A 24,356-nucleotide genomic window follows, 5' to 3' on the forward strand; every position below is an offset into this window, starting at 1 on the left:
TTTACATGTAATTTTTGGCTTATCCAACTGTAGAGACAAAATTAAATTAAACATAAATGTGCTGGCAATTTGCCACTTTTTCCTATATTTCAATATGCTTGCATTCTTACCTTCACATGAAAACATACTGGTTGTCATTACAAATGATACAGACCCTTTTTCCTATCAAAGCTTATATTAATTCATGTTATCCTGTTTAAATTTAAACCTCTACATTGCACATAAATATCAGACACTGACAAACCTATATCTTGGAGCACTTCTTTACAAACTGACCTGATTTCATATTTGGTTGCAAGAAAAAAAAAGAAGTTCAATATGCATGATGTTTTCCTTTGATGAACGATGATGCTCTCAAGTGTCTGTTTTTGTGTTTTATTCTAAAGCACCCTGTTGGCTATTATCAAATTTAACAAAGTCTCTCTGATGTGTTATTCATATTAAGTAATATTTAGAAAAGGATGTGATGAATATTTGCTTTGATGAAAAATAACTACAGTAATCAGATCATTATTCTCAGGGATTATACAACTACATAACTATTAGTCCCAAATGATGTTCTAGAAAGATTACAGTGATATAATGAAGGTTTAAAAAAACTGCTACAAAGTGCCACAGAAGCACTAAGTCCCATCAGAAGCATTAATATTAAAGTGTCTTTTCGTTAGGCGTTCATAAATAGGCTTATCTAAAGTTTATGTAGGCTAATCTTTGCTCTCTCCCCCTCCTCTCTCTCCCTGTGTGTGAATGTGTCTCTCACTCTCTAAGAATATGCCCAGGCTCCTCCTCTTTATGATAATGTGACAGTAGCATCTCCAGCTCGGAGACAAGCCTCCTCTCTCATTCTGATTCAACTATGTGATCTGTTTTTCCACGCACACACGGACCCTGTCTCCACTCCTCTCTTCTTCTTTTATCCCCCCTCTCCTCCTCGGCACACTCAATGCGCAGTTCCCTCTCGCTAAGCAGCTGCGTTTTGTTCGGCGAAGTTACTTTCTAAAATAGTTGACTTTGAAGTTTACTTTTTTAACTAAAAGAAATAATTCTCGGATATGACCACCATGGCAACTCCGGCTGCTCCGGCTCTGCTCCCCGCCGCTCCACTCGGGCACCACCCGGCGCCGAGTTCCGTCTCTCCGGCCACCAACTCTCCGCCACCTGCGGCCACCTCCGCGGCTTCTTCCCCGGCTCCTCCGGTGGCTCACCCGGCGCTGCTTCACCAGTTCAGGGCGGACCTCTTACTACCGAACGGGACCCCGTTAAAGACCGGAGGAGCTCCCGTGTCCAGCAGCGCTAAGCCCGTGTACGCCACCCCGTCGCCCGTGGAGAGCACGCCGCAGAACAACGAGTGCAAACTGGTGGAGGTGAAAGGTGCCAAGCTGGCTTCGTTCACGGTGAAAGACACGGAGCTCATCTGCCTGCCCCAGGCTTTCGACGTGTTTCTCAAGCACCTGGTTGGGGGGCTCCACACCGTCTACACCAAGCTGAAACGACTGGACATTACACCGGTGGTGTGCAACGTGGAGCAGGTCCGGGTGCTGCGGGGGCTCGGGGCTATCCAGCCCGGGGTGAACCGCTGCAAACTCATTTCCAGGCAGGACTTCGAGACGCTCTACAACGACTGTACCAACGCAAGGTGAGTCGGGTGCAGGGAGGAGGAGGAGGGGAGCGGAGGGTGACAGTGTGACCGGGTCGTGAAGCGGCTGATGTAGGTTTACAGCTTATGTTTGAAGGGGGGGCTGGTGCAGCAGGTGTGGTGATAAAGCAGGTATAAGTGATTCACAGCTAAAGACAGTGAACATATACAATTTTAGCCACTTCTAGTCGTGCACCCTTATACTTTCTAAATGATATCAGTCTGCAGGTCAAGTCAAGTCTCTGGTTAATGTTATGTTTTATGTTTTAGATGATAATATATGCATGCAATGCATTATAATTCTGCAATATTTCAGGAGTTGGCTATAGTTTTACTCTGACATGTGCATGAGATTCATCAAAATTAAAGTCTAACATCTACCAGAGGCCACCTGTAAACTGTAAACTGGGAAAAGGAATATTTCATAAATTATTTTCTGAAAAAAAAAAACAAAAAAACAAAACCTGAATGACTGGAGGTCCAGTTAAAACCCCTCTTTACTTACCACATAACCGCTGCTAGGCCTGTTACTAATTACCATTTTAACGGATGATGAACATTGTGATGATGATGATGATGATGGTGTTGACGATAATGAATTTTAGTAATCCTAATAAAACACACACACACACACACACTCTTAAAAGTTTGTCATGTTATCATGGGCTATGATCTCTCTCTCTCTCTCTGACATGCACACACACACATGCACACTCTTTCCCTGTCTCTCTGACACACACACACACACACACACACATTGAATCTGACACTGTCATTCTGAGAAATTGATTCTTCACAGAAATTAATTAATTTTCATTTGGCCCCAAGCGGCAGCTTAAATCAGGACAAGCTCACTCACTCACTCACTGATCCCTTTGCTCTCTCTCTCCTTCCCTCTGCCTCCCTCTCTCTCCCTCTCCCTCTCTCTCCTTCCTTAATAACTCGCTGTCTTATCATATCAACACTCTTTAGCCCTGAGCATCAGAACAGAGAAGATGATTAAATGAATTCTCTGTGTTTATGATGCGATTATGTAAATTAGCTGTTTTGCAGAACTCCGATGGTGACCAACTACATGGGTCATCAATCCAGTATGCCACAGAGATGTTTGGATAAAGGGGGCTAAATTGGATGGGATTTGTGGTTTCCTGGTGCCACAGTCTTCTGTTGTGCAGACCACATGCTCGTAACAGCATGGGTTTGAATCCAGAGGAGTGTGGATTAGCCTTAGTTTGGGGAATTTATATTGTTTGATAGTTAATCCCTGCTCCTTGGAGCATGAATGATCCAATTTACACCTGCCATTAAATGCAGATTGAGGATGCATCAATTTGTGAAGAGACTGACACCAACAAACTGATTTAGGAATGTGTAAACCCACCCCCCATCACTTTTCTAATGTTTCTTGGGTGTGGGTCAAATCATTCAGGTTTTCGAATGTGGCTCTATTTTTACCTTTGAGCTGCATTTAGATTTTAATACCAGGTGTTAGCTTTTGAGACATGCTTTGACTTGTTGAGCAAAACCACAAACACTCCAGAATGAAACAAACTATTGTAAGGATCAGCTTCCAGCTCCATGTGCGTGGATTAACACCTGCGCTTAAGCATTTGAGGCCCTCCAACCAAGACAAAATCCAGACGTATCTTCCGGCTGCTTTGGGATTTCTTCTATGTCAGGTGTTAATGGGAGCGTTGTTATACAACTTGAAAATACACAGCCTCCGCCATCTCTAATTATCCACACAACACTCAAACAGCCTTTAGTTAATGAGATCTGAAAACATCACTCGTCTGAAATCTTCAAACGACTTCCGCGATTCTTTGTCTGAAGGCTTCAGATGTGCTGTGGTAGCCATTAGTATCATCCCCCTGCATTAGGAGTTTCTAAATAATCCCTCGTGTGGATGGAGCAACAGACAGTAGCAGGTAAAAAGTGGGACTCAAGATGTTTATCGTTAAAAGCTGGAAGGCTGGCTCGCTAAACTGAAAAGTTCCAAGAACGTCTCCAAGAATATGATGTTACGGTTCTCTGACAGCGTCAGGGCTCAGTGAGGTTTTTGTTACTGATTAAGACAGCCATCACTTATTATTTTCCAGTCCAGTACAGTCAGACAGGCTGGAGGAGAAATAACAGCCTTGTTGGATAGTTTAACATGACTAACAGGACACTTTACACGGGTTCCTGCTGTTTATTCTTTCGGCCGTTCGTTCATTCACTGGCTCTCTTTTAAGATTAAGATTAAACATTCTGAAGCAGAGGTTATGGAAACGTCCTCTGTTTATCATTGTCTTTCCCCCTCCTCTTCGTCTCACTCTTTTACCCCTGCTGTGCACACACACACACATATGCACACACACACGCAACGCACCCTGACCACTGACTCATCAAACCATGAAGAAGGGCCGACTTCACCCTCAGTCAAAGCCTAGTTATAATTCATGCATAGGTGGCACAAAAACACACATTCTGTCTGCTCTCTCTCTCTGTGTCATCTTCTAACACACACACACACACACACACACAAACTCACATGGTCACGCCTGTGTGTTTGCTGGCTTTGCTGCTAAATGACATTAGTTCCACAGAGAGAACATGGCGTGTAGGAGGCAACCTGATCCTCCGTCCTTTTCTTTCTCCCTCACAAAGGAACAGTTTCATTCTCAGTTAGGAACACACATCAAATAGCTCGCTCAGGTCAAACTCTGTGTGTGTGTGTGTGTGTGTGTGTGTGCGTGTGTGTGCATATGTGTGCATATATTGTACATATATATGCATGCTTTGTGTGGACAAATGCCACCCCCCTTCCTCCCCACCATGTTACATAAAAGCAGTGTAATGTGGTGAGGGCTGAGATCTCTTGTTACTTTTCAATAAAGCACGCGTTAATAACAACACATGGTTTCTGCGTTTGCGTGTGTGCATAAATATCTCTTACACACAAAGACCTGAAAAGCAGCAGAAGATATGCATTTCACAGGCTGCGTTGCTTTAGAGGGTTACTTCCTCTATATTACACAAACAATATATTATATCTCATTTGCTATTTGATTGTTTTGGTTTTGTTTGCTTTCATTGTGTGATGTACATCTCTTTAAGATTCCTGCCTCCAGCCCAGGAAAATGGAAGTGAATGGAATTTTATTTGTGGTGTTCAAAGCATTGACAGTGACATTTAAAAAAAAAAAAAATGAAACAAAGTGCATCTCCAGACACAGTGTCTATATTACTTTGGAGAGCAGATAACTGACAGATTAAGTCTACTTTAGAACTACTTCTAAAGAAAAAGTCTCAGTAAAAACCTATTGACATTTGTTAGGTTGATTATCCAAAGTTACAAGGACACTCTTTCTGGAGGGATGAAAGAGATGTTGCTGAGAATGTAATTTTCTAAAAGTGTGAGCACAAGTGAAGGAGAAAACTCAAAATCTCTGTACCTCAAAAAAGGGCATGGCTAGATATTACTATAAATGAAAGGGAAATGTGTTTTTTGTCACTGAGGTTAACTGACCTTGTAAGGGATATTGTAAAATGTTTTTACTAATTTTTACTAAGACTTCACACATGTTTCTGCAGGTCTTACAAGCAGGGACACTGATATGAAGCAGGTGTAGAATAAACACCAAGCAAAAAAAACAAACAAACAAACAAACAAACAAAAAACTTAGCTAAATCAAACGATGAATGATAAATGAGATGAGACGGCCTGCGGAGTGCAACAAAAGCCCGCTCTTTGTGTTTCTCTGTGGCAAATCTCAGCCTCACAAGTTGGCACCGGCGGCCGGGGTGTTGTGTGTGTGCGCATGGGAAGGTGGATTCCTCAAAGCTGAGCCCCACTGCCATGCCATAACTCACTGTCAAAGTCAGCAGCGGCGGGATGAAGGGGAAGGGCGGGCTGTGTGTGTGTGTCGGTGTGTGTGTTTTAGGATGGGATGGTTAGCTCAACTTTAACCTCCACACTCTTTCGATGTTTTATAGAGAAGAGCGCGATGAAAGTGAGAGGGCCTCCATGTCCTCCACTGTGACAGGTCTTAATGAAGTACACACAAGTGCACACACACACACACAAGTCTGACATCGTCTTGACCCTGGAATGTGGGAGAGGAATGCAAGGCGGTATCAGTTTAGGAGATCAGATTCTTGCTATGATCAAACGTCCTGTGTGTGTGTGTGTGTGTGTGTGTGTGTCGTCCTGCCTTCTTCTTACATGACGTCATCACACAGGCTTTCCTAATAACAATGGCACATAAAGCTTTTTCAGCCTTCGATTTGAGAGGAAGATCACAACATCAATCTTTCCCTGCCTCCTCTAACCAGCAGCATAAGACTTCCTGCGTACAGCGACGACGATATGATTTATCAAACCGGACCGTGACGGCGAATACAAACCCGTGTGATAAACACAGATTGAAAGGATGGGAGCATGGGAGCTGTAAACCGCCGCTAATGTATTCCAAACAAAATCTTGTTTGAGCTAGTTCTCTCTTTTTTTTTTCTTCTTCTTCTCTCTCCCACTCCCTACACACACTCACATAAACACACACACACAGCTGCTACCTATCAGCACCTCAGTTCCTCCAAGCCAGTAGCTGTTCCACTGTTTTGACTGTAACACTTCCTCCTCTTTCATTACTTTTCTTTTTCCCCTCAGTGTGTGTGTGTGTGTGTGTTTGCGTGGAAGAGAGAAAGAGAGAGATCTGTCATCTTTGTTACGTTTTGTTTCTGTTCCACCTGTGCTAAGCTCCAGCTGCCATGTTTGGCGTTTCATGTTTCAGGTAACACACACACACACGCACGCACGCTAAGTTTGGAGGGCAGAACTCAATGTACAGAGTACCGTTTTTAAAAAATGTGTGTGTGTGTGTGTGTGTGCGTGTGTGGCCGGAGCGTTGGCATGAGGGAGGACGTCTGGGTGAGATTTTAATTAAAGTTTGAGACAAAGAGGTCATAAGCCATACACCCCTCCTCTACACACTCACACACTCACACACACATGCGCGCACACACACACACACACACACACACACACACACACAATGCACTGTTTTCTCTCTTCCCCCTCCTCTCTCTCATTCCATCCCCTCAGCTTGATGACTTTTCCATGAAAGGCTTTTTCATTAATCCTACCTCAGGGAACCAGTGCTCTCCAACCTCACACACACACACACACACACACACACACAAAAAAAACACACTTGCATGCACACACACAGACACACAGATACACATAGACCTCCCTCTATGGGTCACTTTGATGTATCAACGCACTTGCAGACTAAACACAAAATTAGGTTCCAAGTTCTTTATGCCCCCTAAAATGCAACATATACAAAGGCACACATACCCATCAACACACACACACAAGCCATTAATTAGTGTGTGCAAATAAACAGTAGTAAGGGAAAGGGAAGCGGCTGCAGTAAAAACCAACCGCAGACTTTGGTCTCTGTGTATTTTATTTCCCCCCACTGGTGTTTGCTTCTGCATTTGCGTGTGTGTGTGTTCATTTGAGGTGTTTCAACATCAGTTGCAGTGGAACTGTGTTGCTTTACCTTTAAACTTGAGACCTAAAAATACATTTCCTGCTTTTGTTAAACGTAGTATGCGGCTCTATATGCACTGCAAAATATTGTGTGTGATGTGAATGCACCCTGGCCTCCTAAAGAATAACACACACTCACACACACACCTTCACAACTTCATCCCTCTTGCACGTTCCTGCTTGTCTTCATGTCATGCTGTGTGTGTGAATATGTCTACCTGAGTGGGTCTCTCTTACTGTCTCCGTGCCTGTGTGTGTGTGTGTGTGGTGTGGGTGTGTGAGTGAGTGTGTGTGATATCTGATGTCAGCTGTCACATCCCAGTCGGTCTGGGCCCATAATAAGAGACAATAATAACAACTCATTAAAACCGAGGGCAGGAACTGTGGAGCTCATCGGCTCATCAAATTAACCTTTGAACACTTCATACACACACATGCTAGACACAACCACACACACACACGTACGCACACATACCGGTGTGCACTCACACACACACTCACACGCGAGCTACCTGTTTTTCTCCCACAGTTAGTGACTACACAATCTTTCTCTCTGTCTTTTTGTCTCTCTCCATCTTCCCCCCCCTCTCAGCCAGTGGGTGTGTCAACAGGGGATTGGTCCTTTCTGCTGGGTAATTGATGAATTATATGCAATATGCAAATGAGGCGCCATTAATCTCCTGACTGACAGCTTCGTTTATGGGGCCTTAATGACGGCTGGATTAGATTCTAATTAAAATCTGCTCAAAGACACCCCACGCTAGGAAGCTGCTGCTGCTGCTGCTGCTAGTCTATCTCTCCCCCTTTTTCTTTTTTATTTTTTTTGCTCTTTCCCACCTTTTCTCCCCTCTCTCAAACTCCCCCCTCTATATGTTTCCTCTCATGTCTTCACCTTACACCTCCTCGTCTTTCCCTCCATCTCCCTTTTCACCTTTATTGTACTTTCTGTTTCTTTTGCTCCCTTCATCTCCTCTTTCCCCTGTCTTTTTCCCTCTTTCACTCACTCTGTCTTTTAATATCACACACACAGACACAGACTTTGCATCCACACACACACACAAGCAGTTGCCCACAGACTCATGTTATCCAATGTCAGGCTGGTATGAAAGGAGATGAGCTGCGCTGGTTGTCATTAAGTCTGATGTGGCCCGTGTCATTTCCCCTGTCAGGACATTCACACCGTTTAGTCAGAGCCAAAGTGATGTCTGACAGTTTTTCACACACTTCCTCCAGGATTGATTGAGCATGCCCGGCTCAATCAAACCATGTGAATCTGCTTGTAGTCACAGCCTTTATTGAGAAAATCTGTGACATGGCGGGAAAAAGGGAATGAATGACCAAATGAGGAAAGGATGGAGAGAGTAGGAGGCGAGTAAACACATTTAATAAGCAAACAAATGAATGAGTAAGCTGAACAGTAATGAGGTGCTTTATTGATGCCATAGGGAAACTCCTTTTTTGCTTGCTTGTATCCACAGGGAGGACAGATTTGCTGTACAGCAGCCTTCCTGGAACCGGTCAGGTTTCAGTGTTTTCCTTGTTGACATTTCAGCAGGATCAGAGGTTTACAGACTGAAGGACATTTTCTTTAACCAGGCCACCCATCATCTCAGTCTCAGCGTGAAAAACTCGACCTGACTGAGAGAGTGAAGTATTAAACTGTCTAATGACTAACGTTGTGCCTGTGTGTGTTTTCTGCCCCGCAGTTCGAGGCCTGGACGACCGCCCAAGAGGCTGCAGAGTGTGACAGAGGGCGGGACTCACCACATGCTGTCCCACAGTGGTCTGATGCACGCTGGGATCATGCCTCCTGCAGGTGACCACCCAGGCCACACCACGCATATACAGTACATATGTGCCCATTTGCTCACGTGTACTTTTGAAATGATATCACACACATAGGCGCACAGATATACATAACTATCACGGTCAACAAGGGAAAATAACAGTGTTTTTTTTTCTTACTTGTACTTAAATATTTAGCTTGTGTTTTCATCCATTTTTTTATTATTTTATTTTTTTTCCCTCAGGTAAGACAGATCTTATTCACGATTTTCTGCTTTTCATATTTTGTATTTTCTTCATGACGTTTTCCTCCACTATAATCACACAGCCACCAGAAAAAAGTCCTGATCTTGATCTCATAGTCTAAAGTCCATTCAGTAACTTGTGCCCTCACTCACGCATATTAACAAGAAGGAACTTTCAGGGAGATCTATGCAGCAGGAATACAGACATTCTGAATCACACAGAAGTTTATCTGCTGAGCTGAAGTCACAACAGTTTGGTGAAAAACATGTTTTTTTTTTTCCCTTTAAATGTTTAAGAATCAACGAATCCACACACTTGTGTATTCTAACCGTCATCAAAGATGATGATCAGTCCGTGACGCATCAGAGCCTGTGGTCCAACCACATGACATTTTAGGAACATAAAGTTGTTGTGAGGAGAGCAAGGAAATCGGAAAGTAGATTGTTCCATGTTTGGGGAAAAAAATGTAGTCACTAATAGTAGAAGTTACGTGCAGAATTCAAGGCTAAGGGTAAAAATGTGGAAATGAATTACTCAGAATTTAAAAAAAAGAAGAAGATGAAAATAAAAAAAATGATAAAACTGTTTTGTGATATAGATGTATTTGTAATTATTCATAATTGGTATCTGTGCTATTTAAGAAACTACATATAAATTTGATGTTGTAAAAGACATGTCAGTAACAGTCAATAATTTGTCTTCACAGTAATTGCTATTTATGCTGTTAATACTGCTGCAGTACTGCTGCTCATACTTATTGTAATACTAAAAGCCCAATGAAAACACACAGTACTATTTTCAAATGATGCAGTAGTATAATAAGATAGAATAATGTTTCAACAAAAAATTATGGTAAGATCTTAAAAATAAAAAAATCACATGAAAGTTTAGCAAAATCATTCAACTCACCTGTTAGTGTATTCTGTATCAAAGATTCATTAAAAGGAGAAAGTCTCTGTGACTCTCTAAATCCCCTTTTTCACATGTTTTTCATAATGTAAAAGTCTGTACTTCTCTAGCACAGAAATTAAAGTTAGAAATCCCCATTTTGGCTCCATGAGCTGTTTTTAAAAAGTGAATTAGTGACACTTTGTTGCTTCAGCCCTCCGAGGAGCTGCTGGCAAAGTTCAAAGTTTGTTCAATTTTCAGCTGTTGGAAAGTGCAAGCAAGTTTTGTTTTTTAGAAAGACCAAGCTGCTTATGCAGAATAGATACAGGATGGGGCGTTTTTTATGCTACATTTCCTGCAGACCAACATAATGACACATTTTACTCATCATCAATACTATGAAGAGGTGGGGTTCTGGGAGGCAACCTGTGTGCTGATTAATAAAATTAGCATACACACTGCTGACACTCGAGAAACAACTCATAACCTGCAAGCTTGGTATTTTTTCTTGAATTATAAGCAGACAAAGTCCTCTGTTAAGTTGAGTTAGACCTTTGAAACCACTTTTAAACCTGATGTGCAATTTGTTTGTTTGCTAACAATGACTCATCAATTATAAAATTAAGTTTTAGGATTATCAATGATGAGCAGAAACAACTGTGAAGCAAAGTCTGTAATTTGTAATGTCAGAATCTGTAGATCTGTGTGTTTTATATTTTAGTTTTATGCTTTGACTTTGTTAGAGCAGTCTTAGTCAACTGCCTGCTAAAGGCCATAGTGCTGCTTGTTCTTGTCACAAACAGTTGTGTGTGTGTGAGACCCTATTGTGGTGTGTTTGTGTGTGAGTGTGTGTGTGTGTTTGGGAGCGTAGCACAGAGAAAAGGAGAAAAGTAATTGTTGGCACCTCGCCGCTCTCAAAGTTGCCCTTGGCTTTGTGCTCTTCACTGCAACCTGATCTTTTCATTCCCCGCCTCAAAAGAAGCCATTTTCTATTAGCCTCCACTTCCTCTCACTGTTCAAAGGTGTTTGAGTATGTGTGTGTGTGTGTGTGTGTTTGTGTATTTGTGTGTGTGTGTTCAAGAGCATCTTTCTCAGTGGGAAAAGAGTCTTTTTCCACCAAAGGAGAGGGCACGGCGGCAATGTCAGCGCTACTGATTAGAACTGGCCACATGAGAGGGGAGAAAGAGACAGAGAGAGGGAGGACATTTGAGCGTAAAAGGCAGGAAAAATCTTTGATGTGATCCTCCTTAGTCTCTTTTTCCTCGCCCTCGCGCGCTCACACATACACACGCGCTACACGGTGGCTTGTGTCCCGCTGTGATGCTGACATTTGAAAAGGTAAAGTAAGGAGAGGGGATGGGAGGAGAGCAGGGAAGAGGCCAGGGAAGAGAAGGAGAGAAGATGAGAAGAAAAGGAACAATTTGTTGTGGTTGTCGACGTCTAGGACAGACAGGCTATTCTCCTCACACACCCATCGTGTAAGGGAGGGGAGAAAAAAAAAATCACTCAGCAGTTCAGTTTGTTGCAAATGTTTAGATATATCCAAGATCAGGAAATTAAGACTTATGGTTTGTTTGCATTTCCTCAGTGGTGTTTGCACAGTTGCGTGGTTTGTCCAACTTTAATAATTCACTGTGTTTGTCTGTATTAGTGCAAGAGATATTTAATTTTCTGTGGCATAAGATGGAGTTTGGAGGTTGCTCTGTGGGTCAGACTACCTTCTGAGGTTCAAGACACAAATTATAATGCTGCTCTGCCCTGCTGTCATGTTTTGTCGCTCTCCATTTCGCATTATCCGAAAGTGCACAACCCCTATTAAAAAGTATCTCAGTTTTTTTTTCCCTAATCTTTCATTTTGTACTGATAAAGTAACACTTTCTGGCTAAAAGGTGGAGCCGCTGCCGAGTGTCGTCCTGTGTGCTGTGCTGTGGGATGTGATGTCCCTGTGTGGGAAGAGATGAATGTCTTGGCTTGTTCCTATCACTGCCGATTCCCTGGCAGACTAAACGACCAGTGCAGCGGTGCAGTCAGAATGAATGGCCCGGCCCCTGTCTTCCCATGACAACCTCCTGCCTACCCACCGCTCTAATCCTCCACCGGGGCCATTGATCTGGCTCTTATTGATTCTTTCTCTTTCTTCCTTTCCTTCTTTTTTCTTTTTCTTCCTCTCTATATCTGTCTCTCTCTCTCTCTCCCTGTCTCTCAGATCTGTCTGCCCTGGCCAAGAAGATCAAGCTGGAGGCGATGGCCAGTTACCACAGCAACCAACAACATGGCGGGCCAAACGGAGAGAACGGTGACCACAACCCCGGATTGGGTGAGTCCCATCCGTTTGTCCGTCTGCACACACACACACCCAAATTTCAGGCGTGCGAAATGTTTAATCATGGTCTTATAACATGTTGCACAGTTGTCGCCTGTGCGCATCTGCCATGCCGCGTCAAACAACTCGAGCAGCTGTGTTTATGCGCGCCTGCTGAACCAAGCTGATTGAAACCAGGATATGACATCACCTCTGCTGCACGTAGCATTTCCTCTGAAAGATGGTGAATGAAAACCAAACATGAGTCAGTTCTTCAGATGAAATTAGAAATAGACATCTGGGTCAGGTAATCATAACCATCGCGACATAAGGAGAAGATATTTTCGTCTGTATTTTTCTAAGTTGTGACAAATGCCTGTGAGGGTGAATGTTTCCCTCAGCTTGGATTTGTTTGCATACTTGTGGGAGTCAGTAAGATTCAGGAAACGTATCCTGAAAAACACAATTGGTCATCCGTTCTGTAGCCCTTACAATGTTGCCGGCAAATCATTAGTACGTATTAGTCATCACATCAAAAGAGCTTAAACCCAAACCAGCTCTGTTACTCATGCTCGACATGACATTGGTCTTTCATATCAAGTAATATTAGATCAGGATTTACAGGAAGAAAGAGTTGAGTAAGCAGCACATTCCCATTTACAATTAACTGTTCATTCTGACCCTGGAAAAAAACAGAGTCGCCTAATTTTGGAGCTGATTCTCCTCATTACATGCTCAGGTATCATTTTTAGTTATTAAAAACTGCTCCCTTTACTGCACTGGTCCCTGGCTTTTGCAGTGAAGCAGAGCAGCCAGCAAAAAAAAAAAAAAAAAAAGTAGAGCACCGGTAGACGAGAGCAACCGTACCAGGATGATAGAGAGATGAATAAGATGAGAGGCTGAAACCAAATCAATAGTCTTCTCTCTAATTCACTATCCTGAATGCAAACGACAAACGCTGGACAATCGATGCGGACACACGCACAGGCGCATGCACGGGCCCGCTTTTCACGCAAACACCAATGTGCGTGCGCACACACAGGCACACACACACACACAAACAAATGGGACGCACCTCCCCCTCTGTTATCGACAGGTTAAAGCGACATCAGTGTGTTTAGACAGATGACAGGGCTTATGGAGGTCTGTGTGGAATACACTATCAACCTGGGACACATACACTTAATATGTGGAGCATACTGTGAGGCTGTAGGGCAGAAATGGAAAAGAAGAAACTGTCCTTGTGTTTTTTTTTCTTCAAAATTACATAGAGTAAATACATGTTAGCATTTGGCTGTGTGTTTTTTTTTTTAATTTGTGTGTGTGTGTGTGTGTGTGTAGTAAATCTCTCTCTGTAGCCGTGTCTGTAAACACTCCCAGTCTTAAGCATTGTTTACCATTGTATATACTTAGTTACGACTGCCAGCATCTGTGTGCAGTTTGGTGGCATGGTTACCACCAGCCATTATAAACCTGTAAAGCTTAATCACTGTTAATGACAGAGTCAAGTGGAAACACACACACACACACACACACACACACACACACACACACACACACAAACATGCAGCGCAGGCATACATACACACATAAGCACAATGTGTTTTTTCCATACCGCCACCCACAGCCTTATGGGAAGGATAGACCCCTACCAGATCTCTTAACCACTACAAAGGCAGTCTCAAATTACACACATGCACACACTCACAAATGCTGAGTGTGACACCTTATGGGCCGGGGAAGAGCGGGGAGCGGCCATTTCTGCATTTAACAAGATCTTCTGGGAAATTTACAGTAACTGTTTGTTTACAGTAATGGTTTGTTTGGATAAACATAAGAGAGGCACTTTGACTTTTGATGTTTTTTAATGAAACATAAGAGAGAGTGATGGGGGGGGGGCAGAGAAAGTGAAGGGGAGAGAAAAAAAAGCAGAGTTAAGGAGAGCGAAAATGAAATTAATGTCGGAGGTGGGGAGGGAGGGGGGGTTGGAGGGGCGGGTTTGACAAACGTGGAGCACTGGTTTCTAACCAAGGCTTAATATTTGGAGTTGGCTGCTAGTTGATTGTCGGAGCATCTGGTTATTTAGCTCCATTCAGACAGATCTTTTGTTTGGATTGGTTTCTGCTCTGGGCAAGTGAGAGACTAATCTGCCAAATGCACAAAGCACTGCACATATGTCCAGCGAGCCCGACTCATAAAGTCAACGCCTCACTCTTTATTTCTTAGTTTGTCTTTTCTTTTTCCCTTCTTTCTCCCCCTTTTTCCCCTCTTTCATTCCTCTTCCCTCCTTTATTTGTTCTATTTCATCTCTCCTCTTTGGATAGCCTTTTTTTGTTTCCATGCACTCGTTCTATTATTTGTGACAATTGTGCAGAATAGAGTCCAAGATTTTTTCCTTTGTGTTTATAATTACCCAGCGTGCATTGCTGGCCCAGCACCAGGACTGCCATCAGCTTCTTTTGTTCCACTTCCTCCCTGTGTTTCTTTTGTTTTTGTTTTTCCTTTTATTAAATGATAAATATTTATGTCATTTTCTCCCCCCCCAACAGGATTGTTTGTTTCATGAATAGAGGGACTGCAACAACCCACTAGGGTGCTGTTGAGAGGAAGGATTTTCTTTAAAGATAGTGGATGCTTGTCTTAAAGAGGGGAGTGTGAACAACAGATTGGCCAAGATAATAAGAGTTTGGTTTGAACCGCTGAAAACGTGTTGGATTATCGTCAAGAAACACCAGGGATCTGAGAGGAAAGTTAGCCAGTTTTTCTAAACTCTGGCGAGGCTGAATTTGCAGGTGACACTCGTGAAAAGTGTTCAAAGCCTCACAACAACATCTTGAGGCTTGTGTTGTGTAATTAGCAGGACGAGTGTGTCTCAGTCATGTTTTAATCAACTTCACTCTCTTCCTGCGCTCGCCCTCGCCCGCACTCTGCATCTCGCAACGCAAAAAGCATGTGCATACATATTTTTCGAGTCGGGGTTTAGAAGCAGAGGAATCATCTGGATAATCGACATCACAGGGGGAATGATATCGGTGTCCAGTTACAGTCCAGTCTTCAGAGAATCAGAGGCGCTGTGGGCTCTTAGTTCGGTACACACCGCAGGGCTGGGCAGAGGAAGGCCTTTAAGTTGTGATGGATAAATACAACTGAAGCAAAAATGAAAGAGGAGAGAGTCTAGACCTGTTTCATGTTGGGTGCTCGCATAGTGCTAGCTTTGATGGCCTTTAAACAGAGCTGCTGGTCTGACCTTTACCATATGAGAAACAATGGACTCTTACTGCACTCTGCTGCACTCTCTCGCTCTCTCAAGTTCCGTACTTCTCTATTTTATTCTATTTTATTCTGTTTTTTTCCCCCAGTTCTGGATCAGTTGCCCTTCATGATGATGTCACATCCTCTGATCCCTGCCAGCCTGGCGCCGGCATCCGTTTCCATGGCGATGGGCCAGATGAACCGATTGAGCACACTGGCCAGCATGGCCAACGTGGCGCAACTTCACGCCAACCCCCCTGCCAGGGCTCCCACCTCCGTCATTAAGGTGAACTCCGTGGCCCATCAGCCCCGGTGGATCTGACCACCAGCCAGAAACCGTCCTCGTCCATGTCACACACGGGAATTGTGAATTAAATCACAGATTTAGTTACATAGAAGTGTTCTTTCAAATTTAGATATGTGGAAAAATAAAAGACATCATTAAATTAAATAAATCTCCAACTTGCCTTAAACATCCAAAGCTATATTTCTTATCTCTTAAATTTCAAGATGAATTAATCTTTTGATCGTTGCATGCAGAATTTAGAATCAAATGTCTATCTCTCATACGTCCATGGTTAGGGACTTAAAACCGGTAATTGTCTTCTGGTGCATATCCAAGTTCTGGATCACTACCAGAATGTAATCAGTTGTTCCTTGGCTTAAAGCCAATCCCATATCTATTTATAATTTTGTGAAATATCCTGCTTACAGACAGAAACTGTGACCTTCTTAGCTAAGTTGGTCACTTTGCTTAAAAACAGTCTCAGTGGGTTCGCTCATAATACTAATTAAGGGGTGTTCGGAGGGATTTTATATTGCCAAAAAATTCATATTGCAGGCATCACTCCACACAAAGTAGATCACATCATGTCCTCATCAGTAGCAGGAAGTAACGTCTCCGGTCGTAATTTTAACGATGCAGGCCATTGTTTTTCACACACTGGGCTGGGTCCAAAGATGGTTTACGAGGCTTATTGAAATGAGCACCACATTTTTCTGTAAGCTACGCAACAAAGAATACCGTAATATGTTTCCAGGTCTTTCCATGTCCCTAAGAATATAATTTACTTAGACTTAGGGATCTGTTTTATCACACAAACATGATTATCTTATAAACATTTAGCATTTCTGTGTGACATCAGACTTTGCCCAGAGAGACAGTCAACAAGCAAGGCTTCTGATAGCCGCCACAGGCTAGCCTTAGCTAAAACTGGCTAAACATACTCTTTTAAAAGCTTTTATCTCTCTTTAATTGAAAAATATCAATTTTGACGCTAATGCTGGTCATTTAGTTGTTATCTGCCGTAACTTAACAACTTGGCAGTAGTTAAATTCAGTTGTAATGGCAAAGACAACAGCTCAAACTCTTTTGGCTTAACAGAGTAGCAGTGACTGCCATCTCAGCTTTTGACCTTAAAGTGGATTTTACACAGTTTGTAACCTTTAAATAATATATTTAAATGTATTAAATTGATTGAAGATTAATTTGAAATAAAATAATGTAACAGTGTGTAGAGAAGAGGACACAGTAAAATAATCTCTATGAACTATAAAATCTAAATTACCAAATAAAGTCAATTTTCTTAAACTGTCTACTTCAAATGAACGGGAACACTGAAATAACACCTCTGTATTGTAGATACTGCATTTTCCCCATGCATTCACTATAGATATTTAATCCTGATTGGAAACTATCCACTTTAAAGAGAATAAAATGAAAACATAAAAGGCATGACAAGCTTTTTATGTGTTAACATTGATCTGCCATCATACCGCTGCCTTTTTTAGTGTGCATGTTCCTGAGGTTTACTTTCCATACTCTGAGTCAGTGGGATTTTGAATGGGGTTTACTTACTCCTGGAACAGCACCTGGAAGTTACATTTTCACTTTGGCTCCCCGTAATAATTTTTGTTGCTTTGTAGGAGCGAGTGCGTGACAGCCCCTCCCCTTCTCCCTCATTGGAGGAAGCTCAGATGTCATCCAATCACAGCAGCAGCGTGTCGAGTTCACCGTCTCACACGGAACGCACTGCAGAGACCACACGTACGTACTCACCTGTGTTGTCTAGTGCAAAAATTAAGGATGCTTTAAATGTTACAATACAATACTGTGAGGAACTTATGTTTTATTTTGTTTGTTTGATCTCCAGACTCACTCCATGACGGCCTGTCATCAAGTCACAGTGTGTTGGGGCATTCCCCTGGTGTGGTGCAGGGATCCAGAGAGACAGATGTGACCCCAGTGGAATACAGCAAGGAGAGCAAGAGGAGCCACACTGACAGAGGTACAGAGACACTATTATGTTTGTTTAAGTATTTAAATTTAACTTTCTTCTTTTATTTAGATGGTCTTGTTTTCAAATTAATACTGTCTTTTATCATAAATTCACTGAATGACAGTGTCAACTTCACTTCAAAGGTCAAGTTCTCACTGTTTTCTGAGAATTTCTTGTTACGCTGATTAATCATTCAATGATTATTAATGAGCAATGATTATTTCTCTGACTAATCAATTGCCTTTGAACAAAATCTGTCAATACAGTACAACAAGCATTCATTTTCCATCCAATCCATTTATCTTTGTCATCATTAACACTGTGGATTTAAACACTTGTGGCAACTGTGTGATCGTTTATTTAACGCTGTTTATTTACAAGAGAAAAGGTTCCTAACAGTCTGACAAAAGAGAAATATCTCAGTAACAGGTCGATGAGGATTCACTGTCTTACCCTTTCTCTCCTCCTCCTCTCCTCCTCCTCTCCTCTTCGCTGTCGGTGGCCCCCCTGGCTCCCCGCAGAGAGCAAAGACAAATAATTCTGCAAAACAGGGCTCCATTAGACCAGGAAGCGGTGTTACATTAGCGAGCCATTTGCCGGGCCGCGGCCTAACGAGCCAGGCGGCCTCCCGCGCTCTCAGCTGGACCTCATCTGCATAACGACTGCCTCCCTGTCGTTAGGGCCTGCGTTGCCACGGCGCTGCAACGTCAGTTGTTTGGTTCTCTCTGTCAGGGAGGTTTGCATTAGCTTAATGAGGACTGCTCAAGGACAAACAGTCAGCAGAAATCTACAGCGAGAGGGAGAGAGCGGGAGAGAAACCGAGAGTTTGTATGTGTGTGCACGCGCCCGTGTAAATGTATTCTAATACTGAATCACATTATTCAGTAATCGAATCTAAAAATCACAAAGGCCTCCCAGGTAAGGCTTCAGATGCTGTCAGGTATCTGTGAACATATTGACAAAACAGTGATGGCACCAACAACGTGAATGCCATGCATCACACATCACATTTATGCAATTGATTTTCAATTGATTTTCCTGCATGCAAATGAAACACATGTACATTTGCTGGATTGCATGCTTTTGTATTTGACCTAGAACATCACAGGATAGGTTTATCATGGATTGAACGGAGTTTCAAAGAGCACTTCAGCGCTGTCATTCTGTCAATCCATTGTATGATATTCTCTCAGTGTATGTGTGTGTGTGTGTGTGTGTGTGTGTGTGAGTCAGTTTTGGCTGTGTGTGCTTTTTCAGTGGTCTTTGAACAACGTATCCATGCAGCAAAGATCAGAGGCCATCCCTGACACCTCACTCCCATTAACCAAACATCAGCAGAATTTTATTCTCTCTCTGTCTCTCTCTTTCTTTCTCCCCCTCCCTCCCTCCCTCCCGTTCTCTTCCGCTGACTGGCAGTCTTCACGTGGTGAAGTTCATTAGCCCTGGGGATGGGTGGGAGAGGAATAAGAGAGGGGAAAAAGAGAGATGAAGTTGGGAGAAAAGAGAAAAACAGACAGTGACCTTGGTTAGGGAGATGGGTAAATGATCAAACGAGCTGGCAGCCGCGTGTGTGTATGTGTGTGTGTATGAGTGTGTGTATTTATGCCAAACGTGTGTGTGAGGTAAAGTAGGCGTAAAACAGTAACTCAATAAAGGATCAGTCACATCCAAGGAGCCTGGGGAGCCCACGCTGCTGACTGCGCACTTCAGCGGCTACAAATGTGTGTGTGTGTGTGTGTGTCTGTATGTGAGCCACAGGAGTGTAGTTGGATGCCCTCCGCTGAGCTCGCCAGCACCTGCTAATTACCTTTCTCTACAGAGCAATGCTTTTAGCAAGAAAGAGGGAGAAAGAGGAGGAGGAGGAGGAGAGAGGAGGAGGAGGAGGAGGAGGAGGGGGAGTATTGCTTCTCATCTGTGAAACACCTTGAATGTGACAGTTGCCAAGACGTGTGGCCGAGGCGGAGTAGGGGAGGTGGGTGGATTTGGAGCAGAAGATGCTGTGGTCAGCTAAGTGGAGAAAACACTGTCATTTGTCACAGACAGAGAAAAGTGCCAGATATCGCATCGCACGTTCACACTCGTCTCTGCTCCAATAACCCGTCGGACTCCCAGGACGTCTTCGTCCTCAGTGGCTCGGATGACAGTGAGCGTATAAAGTGAGCAAGTGCCTGATGTGAGGGAGCTGGGGCGGGGGGGGGTGTGTGTGCAGAAAAATGGCTAATCTTCATCTCCCTCACTGTCACGAATCGGGAACACGCAGTTCTCAGGTTTACAAACAGATGGTCATCCATAATGCAGCTTCTTAGCTGTTTTATGGGAGATGTCAAGCTGTGATGCATTATCAATAGGCAGAGTGCCATCTAATAAAGGGTAACCACATTTTCAAAACCCCAAACCAGGACTTCTGTGTGTATGTACACACACTTGCACACACAGTAATTAGTGTAAACACCTATTTGCTGTTTGCTTGATGTGTTTACAAGAAATTAAGATAATGTATTAGTAAGCTATAAATGATACAGATTTGCATTCAATTGTGATTACATATTGTTGTCTATTATTTTATTGTCCTCACTGACTAGATATCAAAATGTCTCTCTACCCTCCAGATAACAGCTCCTTAGCCACTCAGCCAACCAGGGAGGGCTGTGATAGACAGGTCTACCAGAAACCCCCATCAGGCAGGGAGGGCTGCGAGAGGGTATCTTACCCTGCGGGACAGAAGCTCCCAGCAGGTCTCCACCACACTCCCTTCATCTTCCCTGAAGGCTTGTCCTCCATAGAGACCCTGCTCACGAACATCCAGGTGAGGCTCTGCCGGGGCTTTATTATTATTATTATTGTTCTCTGTGATGAATAGGAAGGGAGATGAGCCACTCTTTGGGATTTCCTGAAACAGTAAATAGCAGACAAGGCAGACATTTAAGATATGCAGTAATTGGGATGGGCGTGTGCTGACCTGCTTCTCGGATTTTTACATGTCTTTGTTACGGCAGAGTCACAATGAAAAGCGCTCGCTGGCTTGGTTTTCACAGGACAAAAAACAACATGTTTTTAACCGCATCTGACCCTGATGTTACAGTTTTCATTTTTAGCATGGAGTTAGTAGATCAGTATTGATTTCATGGACAACAATCTGATTTATTTTGTTGTTTCTTTTTCTTTTCTTGCCTGAGTAAACCCAGGAGTTACCCGAGGAAGAACCCAGTTCATTGTGATCTCTTTACTTTTACCGTGAAGTGGTTTACACACTTGTTTTAATTAACTGCTGCTCATTTTAAGTTATTTTAATCTTGGAAGTTTAAAAAACACGCCCCCTTTGTTAAAGTGCCATAAAGAGAGAAATATTTCCACAAGATTAGGTGATTAGGTGAAGCAAAGTTCCCTCTGTTGCATTTTTAAATGACGTGTCTCCTGGTTTTGTTCAGTGTGTAACCTGTTGATGTGTGCCTGTGTGTCTCCAAGCAGGGTCTGCTGAGGGTTGCCATAGAAAACGCCCGGGCGCAGGAGAAGCAGGACCAGCTGGAAAGGACGGAGCTGAAGATGGAGCTGGTCCGAGAGAGGGAGCTCAGAGAGACCTTGGAGCGACAGCTGAGCATGGAGCAGAAAAACAGAGGTAGATCACATCAAGCATCATATACAGTATCTGTTGATTTTTCCATGGAAATGACTCTATTTGGCAAATGTTTTACTTCCTTAGACCTACCATTCAAAACTAGCAGAGTGTTAAATTTCCTCTCATGAATTTATAAACACTTCCGCTGTGTTGTCTTTTACATCTAAACACTGGTAATTGTGCTGTGCAGCAAAACCTGGTTGGTCTAATCCACTTGTAAGCTGACAGGACGTCCAATAACTTGAAAATCAGATCAGGAAGTGAGGACACCTACTGTATATTAGCCCTTAAAGCGTCTGTAGAGGTGAATTACACTGAGGTTGGCAGAATACTACAAACTAAATCAAGTTTGGCATGTTCACAAAAGCTGTCATATACCGCGCAGTGAGAGCAAATTTCAGTCAAGGACAGTTTTCCTTGATAAGGTCACACCAGATGGAGAAGTTGTGGTGGAAGGTGACATTAAAAATCTGACCCAAAACTGTTGCAGGTGACAGTGTATGTGGTTTGGGTGGGGGGAGTAGTAAAATAGGCTTTTGATCACTCAGAACAACAGTGAATCAAACATCCTCTGTGGATGCAGTTTGATTTCATGCAGAGTATTCACTGTGTGTCCTTCCTCTTCTTTTTCTTCTCTCTGTAGTTCTGATCCAGAAGCGCCTGAAGAAGGAAAAGAGAAATAAGAGGAGACTACAGGAGGCCTTGGAGGAGGAGGTTAAACTCCGTGATCAGGCAGAGCACAGCCTGCTGCACACTGCCAACACACACACAGGTACAGGCACCGAAGCTTTTTCTTCTTCTTCCTCTTTTTTTTTTTTAATATATTTCTGTTTTGACTTGTAATTGGGCTAAAACTTTTTGTAGCCGGCGTAATTCTCATTTTCATATTAAATGTCACCAAGCCTTCAGTGCAACACAGCCTTGACTGTTCATTAGCCTCTAATTAAGTGTCCTTATTAATTAATGACCAAACTGCAGGCCATCAATCATCGGCGGCCCCTCTTCACACAGAATCTGTGACCCAGGACGTGGATGGGAGCAGCCATGATGACAACAGGCTGGACACCAAGGCAACAGTACAAGGTAGGGGTGTCCAGATAACAAATACAGCTTCCTCAGTATGTAGCTGTGAAAACCACTTCTTATTGGAGTTTGGATTATTAGACAGAAAAGCTGCTGTCAGGATTTGTAAAGGCACTGCACCAAGTTTGGAATTACTTACTCATTAACTTGACTGTCATACTTACTAAAACAATGCCATTTCAGTGTAAGAATTGTGAAATAAACAGTGATAAACCTGCTGGTGGGAATTTGTTTAGCTCCTATCAACTGAGTTAGCACAACCAATTTCATTATTTCACCTACTCACTGCTTTTGATGCTTAACTGACCAGTCTACTGGAAGGGGTTTTCAAAGATTTCACATGGAGACCGCTCCTGAGAAATTGAAAAAAATTAAATGAAGCGTGAGGCAGTTCGCTGGGGCTGCCGTTTTAATGGAGACAGGCGTTTAATATATTTATTTTGCCAACATTATTGTCTTCACAGGGATAGATTAATGAGAAAATCCCACACGCAACGTCCTAAACAGACAGAAAAAGAAATGGCCGTGATCTTTAGCCCGGCCTCATCAAAAGAGTGCATGGTTCCAGCAACACCTCTGCTCCGTTCCGTGCCAGGACCGCCGTATCCAGACAGCGCGCTTGTTCAAAGGCAATTTTTAATTGAATGTCAGTGAAGCAAGAAGAAAACTGGCCACTAATTAACGGCTGTCTTAATTGTCCTCGTGACGAGTTTGTTTGGACATCATTTGCATAATTAACACCCAGTAATAAATCATTTAAAGGGGAATTGTCTGTCAGACAGCAGGGCAGGATGTGGTTTCTTTGTGCCAGGAAGTTTTATCACCGAAAACAGGGGATCCAGGACCGAAAAACACTTTCAACTGAGACTCACTAAATAATGATCTGGCTGTATTGTACCTTCTACAATATTTTTATGTATGAATTAATTGTTTGCAGCATTTTTCCTCCTACATGCTACAATCACTGGAGAATCAAACTGTCTAATTCTATTATAACTTATTCAAAATAAGATTTAAATGTTCTGGATTTCTTTGTGGATTCCAGAGGGCAGAGTGTTCCTGCAGACCACTGGGATGTACTGAAGACGGGGTGGACGGATGGATGAATGGACGAATGGATGGATGGATGGACGATCAGAGTGACTAAAATTCCTCGTTCATGAGAAATACAATCGACAGGCATGCTCAGTCGCTCAGTGGCATCTGAGATACACCCTCTCAAGAGGACTCCCCTACATTTCAAGGGTGACATTTTGAACTTCATCCATTGTTCTCTTGCTTTAATTTATTGCATTTATCACCGAATCTTGGCTGTAGTGGGAACAGTACTTTATTCTGATGATGTGTTTGACTGTGTTTCTTTCAATCAAGGTTTTTAGATCCTAGGTGAAAATGAGTTGTTTAGTTGTTTTTTGTCAGTGCTGTTTATCTGGACACAAGTGCTGAATATTACTTGTAACAGAGTTGTGTACATATATATAGTCATCATTTTTGTTATTATTATTATAAAAAAAAACATAAAGGCATGTTGTACAGTCAGTAAATGACTTGTATTGTGTATGTTATGCAGTAGTGCAGTTTGACAATACAAACAATACAAATCCTTTTTATTAAATTGTGTTAGTGCTTCTTTCTTCACAAGTCCCTGCATCATTTCTTCCATTGTTTTTGATGTAAATGGAGAGTTTTATTGATTTCTCTGAAATACATTGCACCTTTCTGAAATGT

At 42.7% G+C, this 24,356-nt stretch overlaps 1 protein-coding gene across 3 annotated transcripts; it reads left to right on the forward strand.

The window, feature by feature from the left end:
* The first annotated feature begins 826 nt into the window (after positions 1-826).
* dachc (dachshund c) lies at positions 827-24,269 on the forward strand. Of its 3 annotated transcripts, none has more exons than XM_018696924.2 (11): positions 827-1,636; positions 8,884-8,993; positions 12,303-12,413; positions 15,758-15,936; positions 17,577-17,697; positions 17,804-17,938; positions 20,539-20,735; positions 21,395-21,545; positions 22,189-22,317; positions 22,557-22,628; positions 23,674-24,269. In XM_018696924.2, exons 1-11 carry the CDS (start codon positions 1,053-1,055, stop codon positions 23,709-23,711), a joined length of 1,827 nt encoding a protein of 608 aa, XP_018552440.1. In that variant the 5' UTR covers positions 827-1,052; the 3' UTR covers positions 23,712-24,269. The 3 variants fall into 3 exon arrangements, with proteins under 3 accessions (XP_018552440.1, XP_018552438.1, XP_018552439.1); XM_018696922.2 differs by having other exon boundaries at positions 828-1,636; positions 22,524-22,628; XM_018696923.2 differs by having other exon boundaries at positions 828-1,636; positions 21,398-21,545; positions 22,524-22,628.
* Positions 24,270-24,356: the final 87 nt, after the last annotated feature.

The sequence above is a fragment of the Lates calcarifer genome, linkage group LG16_LG22, assembly GCF_001640805.2.
Source record: "Lates calcarifer isolate ASB-BC8 linkage group LG16_LG22, TLL_Latcal_v3, whole genome shotgun sequence".
NCBI classification, from domain to species: Eukaryota; Metazoa; Chordata; class Actinopteri; family Centropomidae; genus Lates; species Lates calcarifer.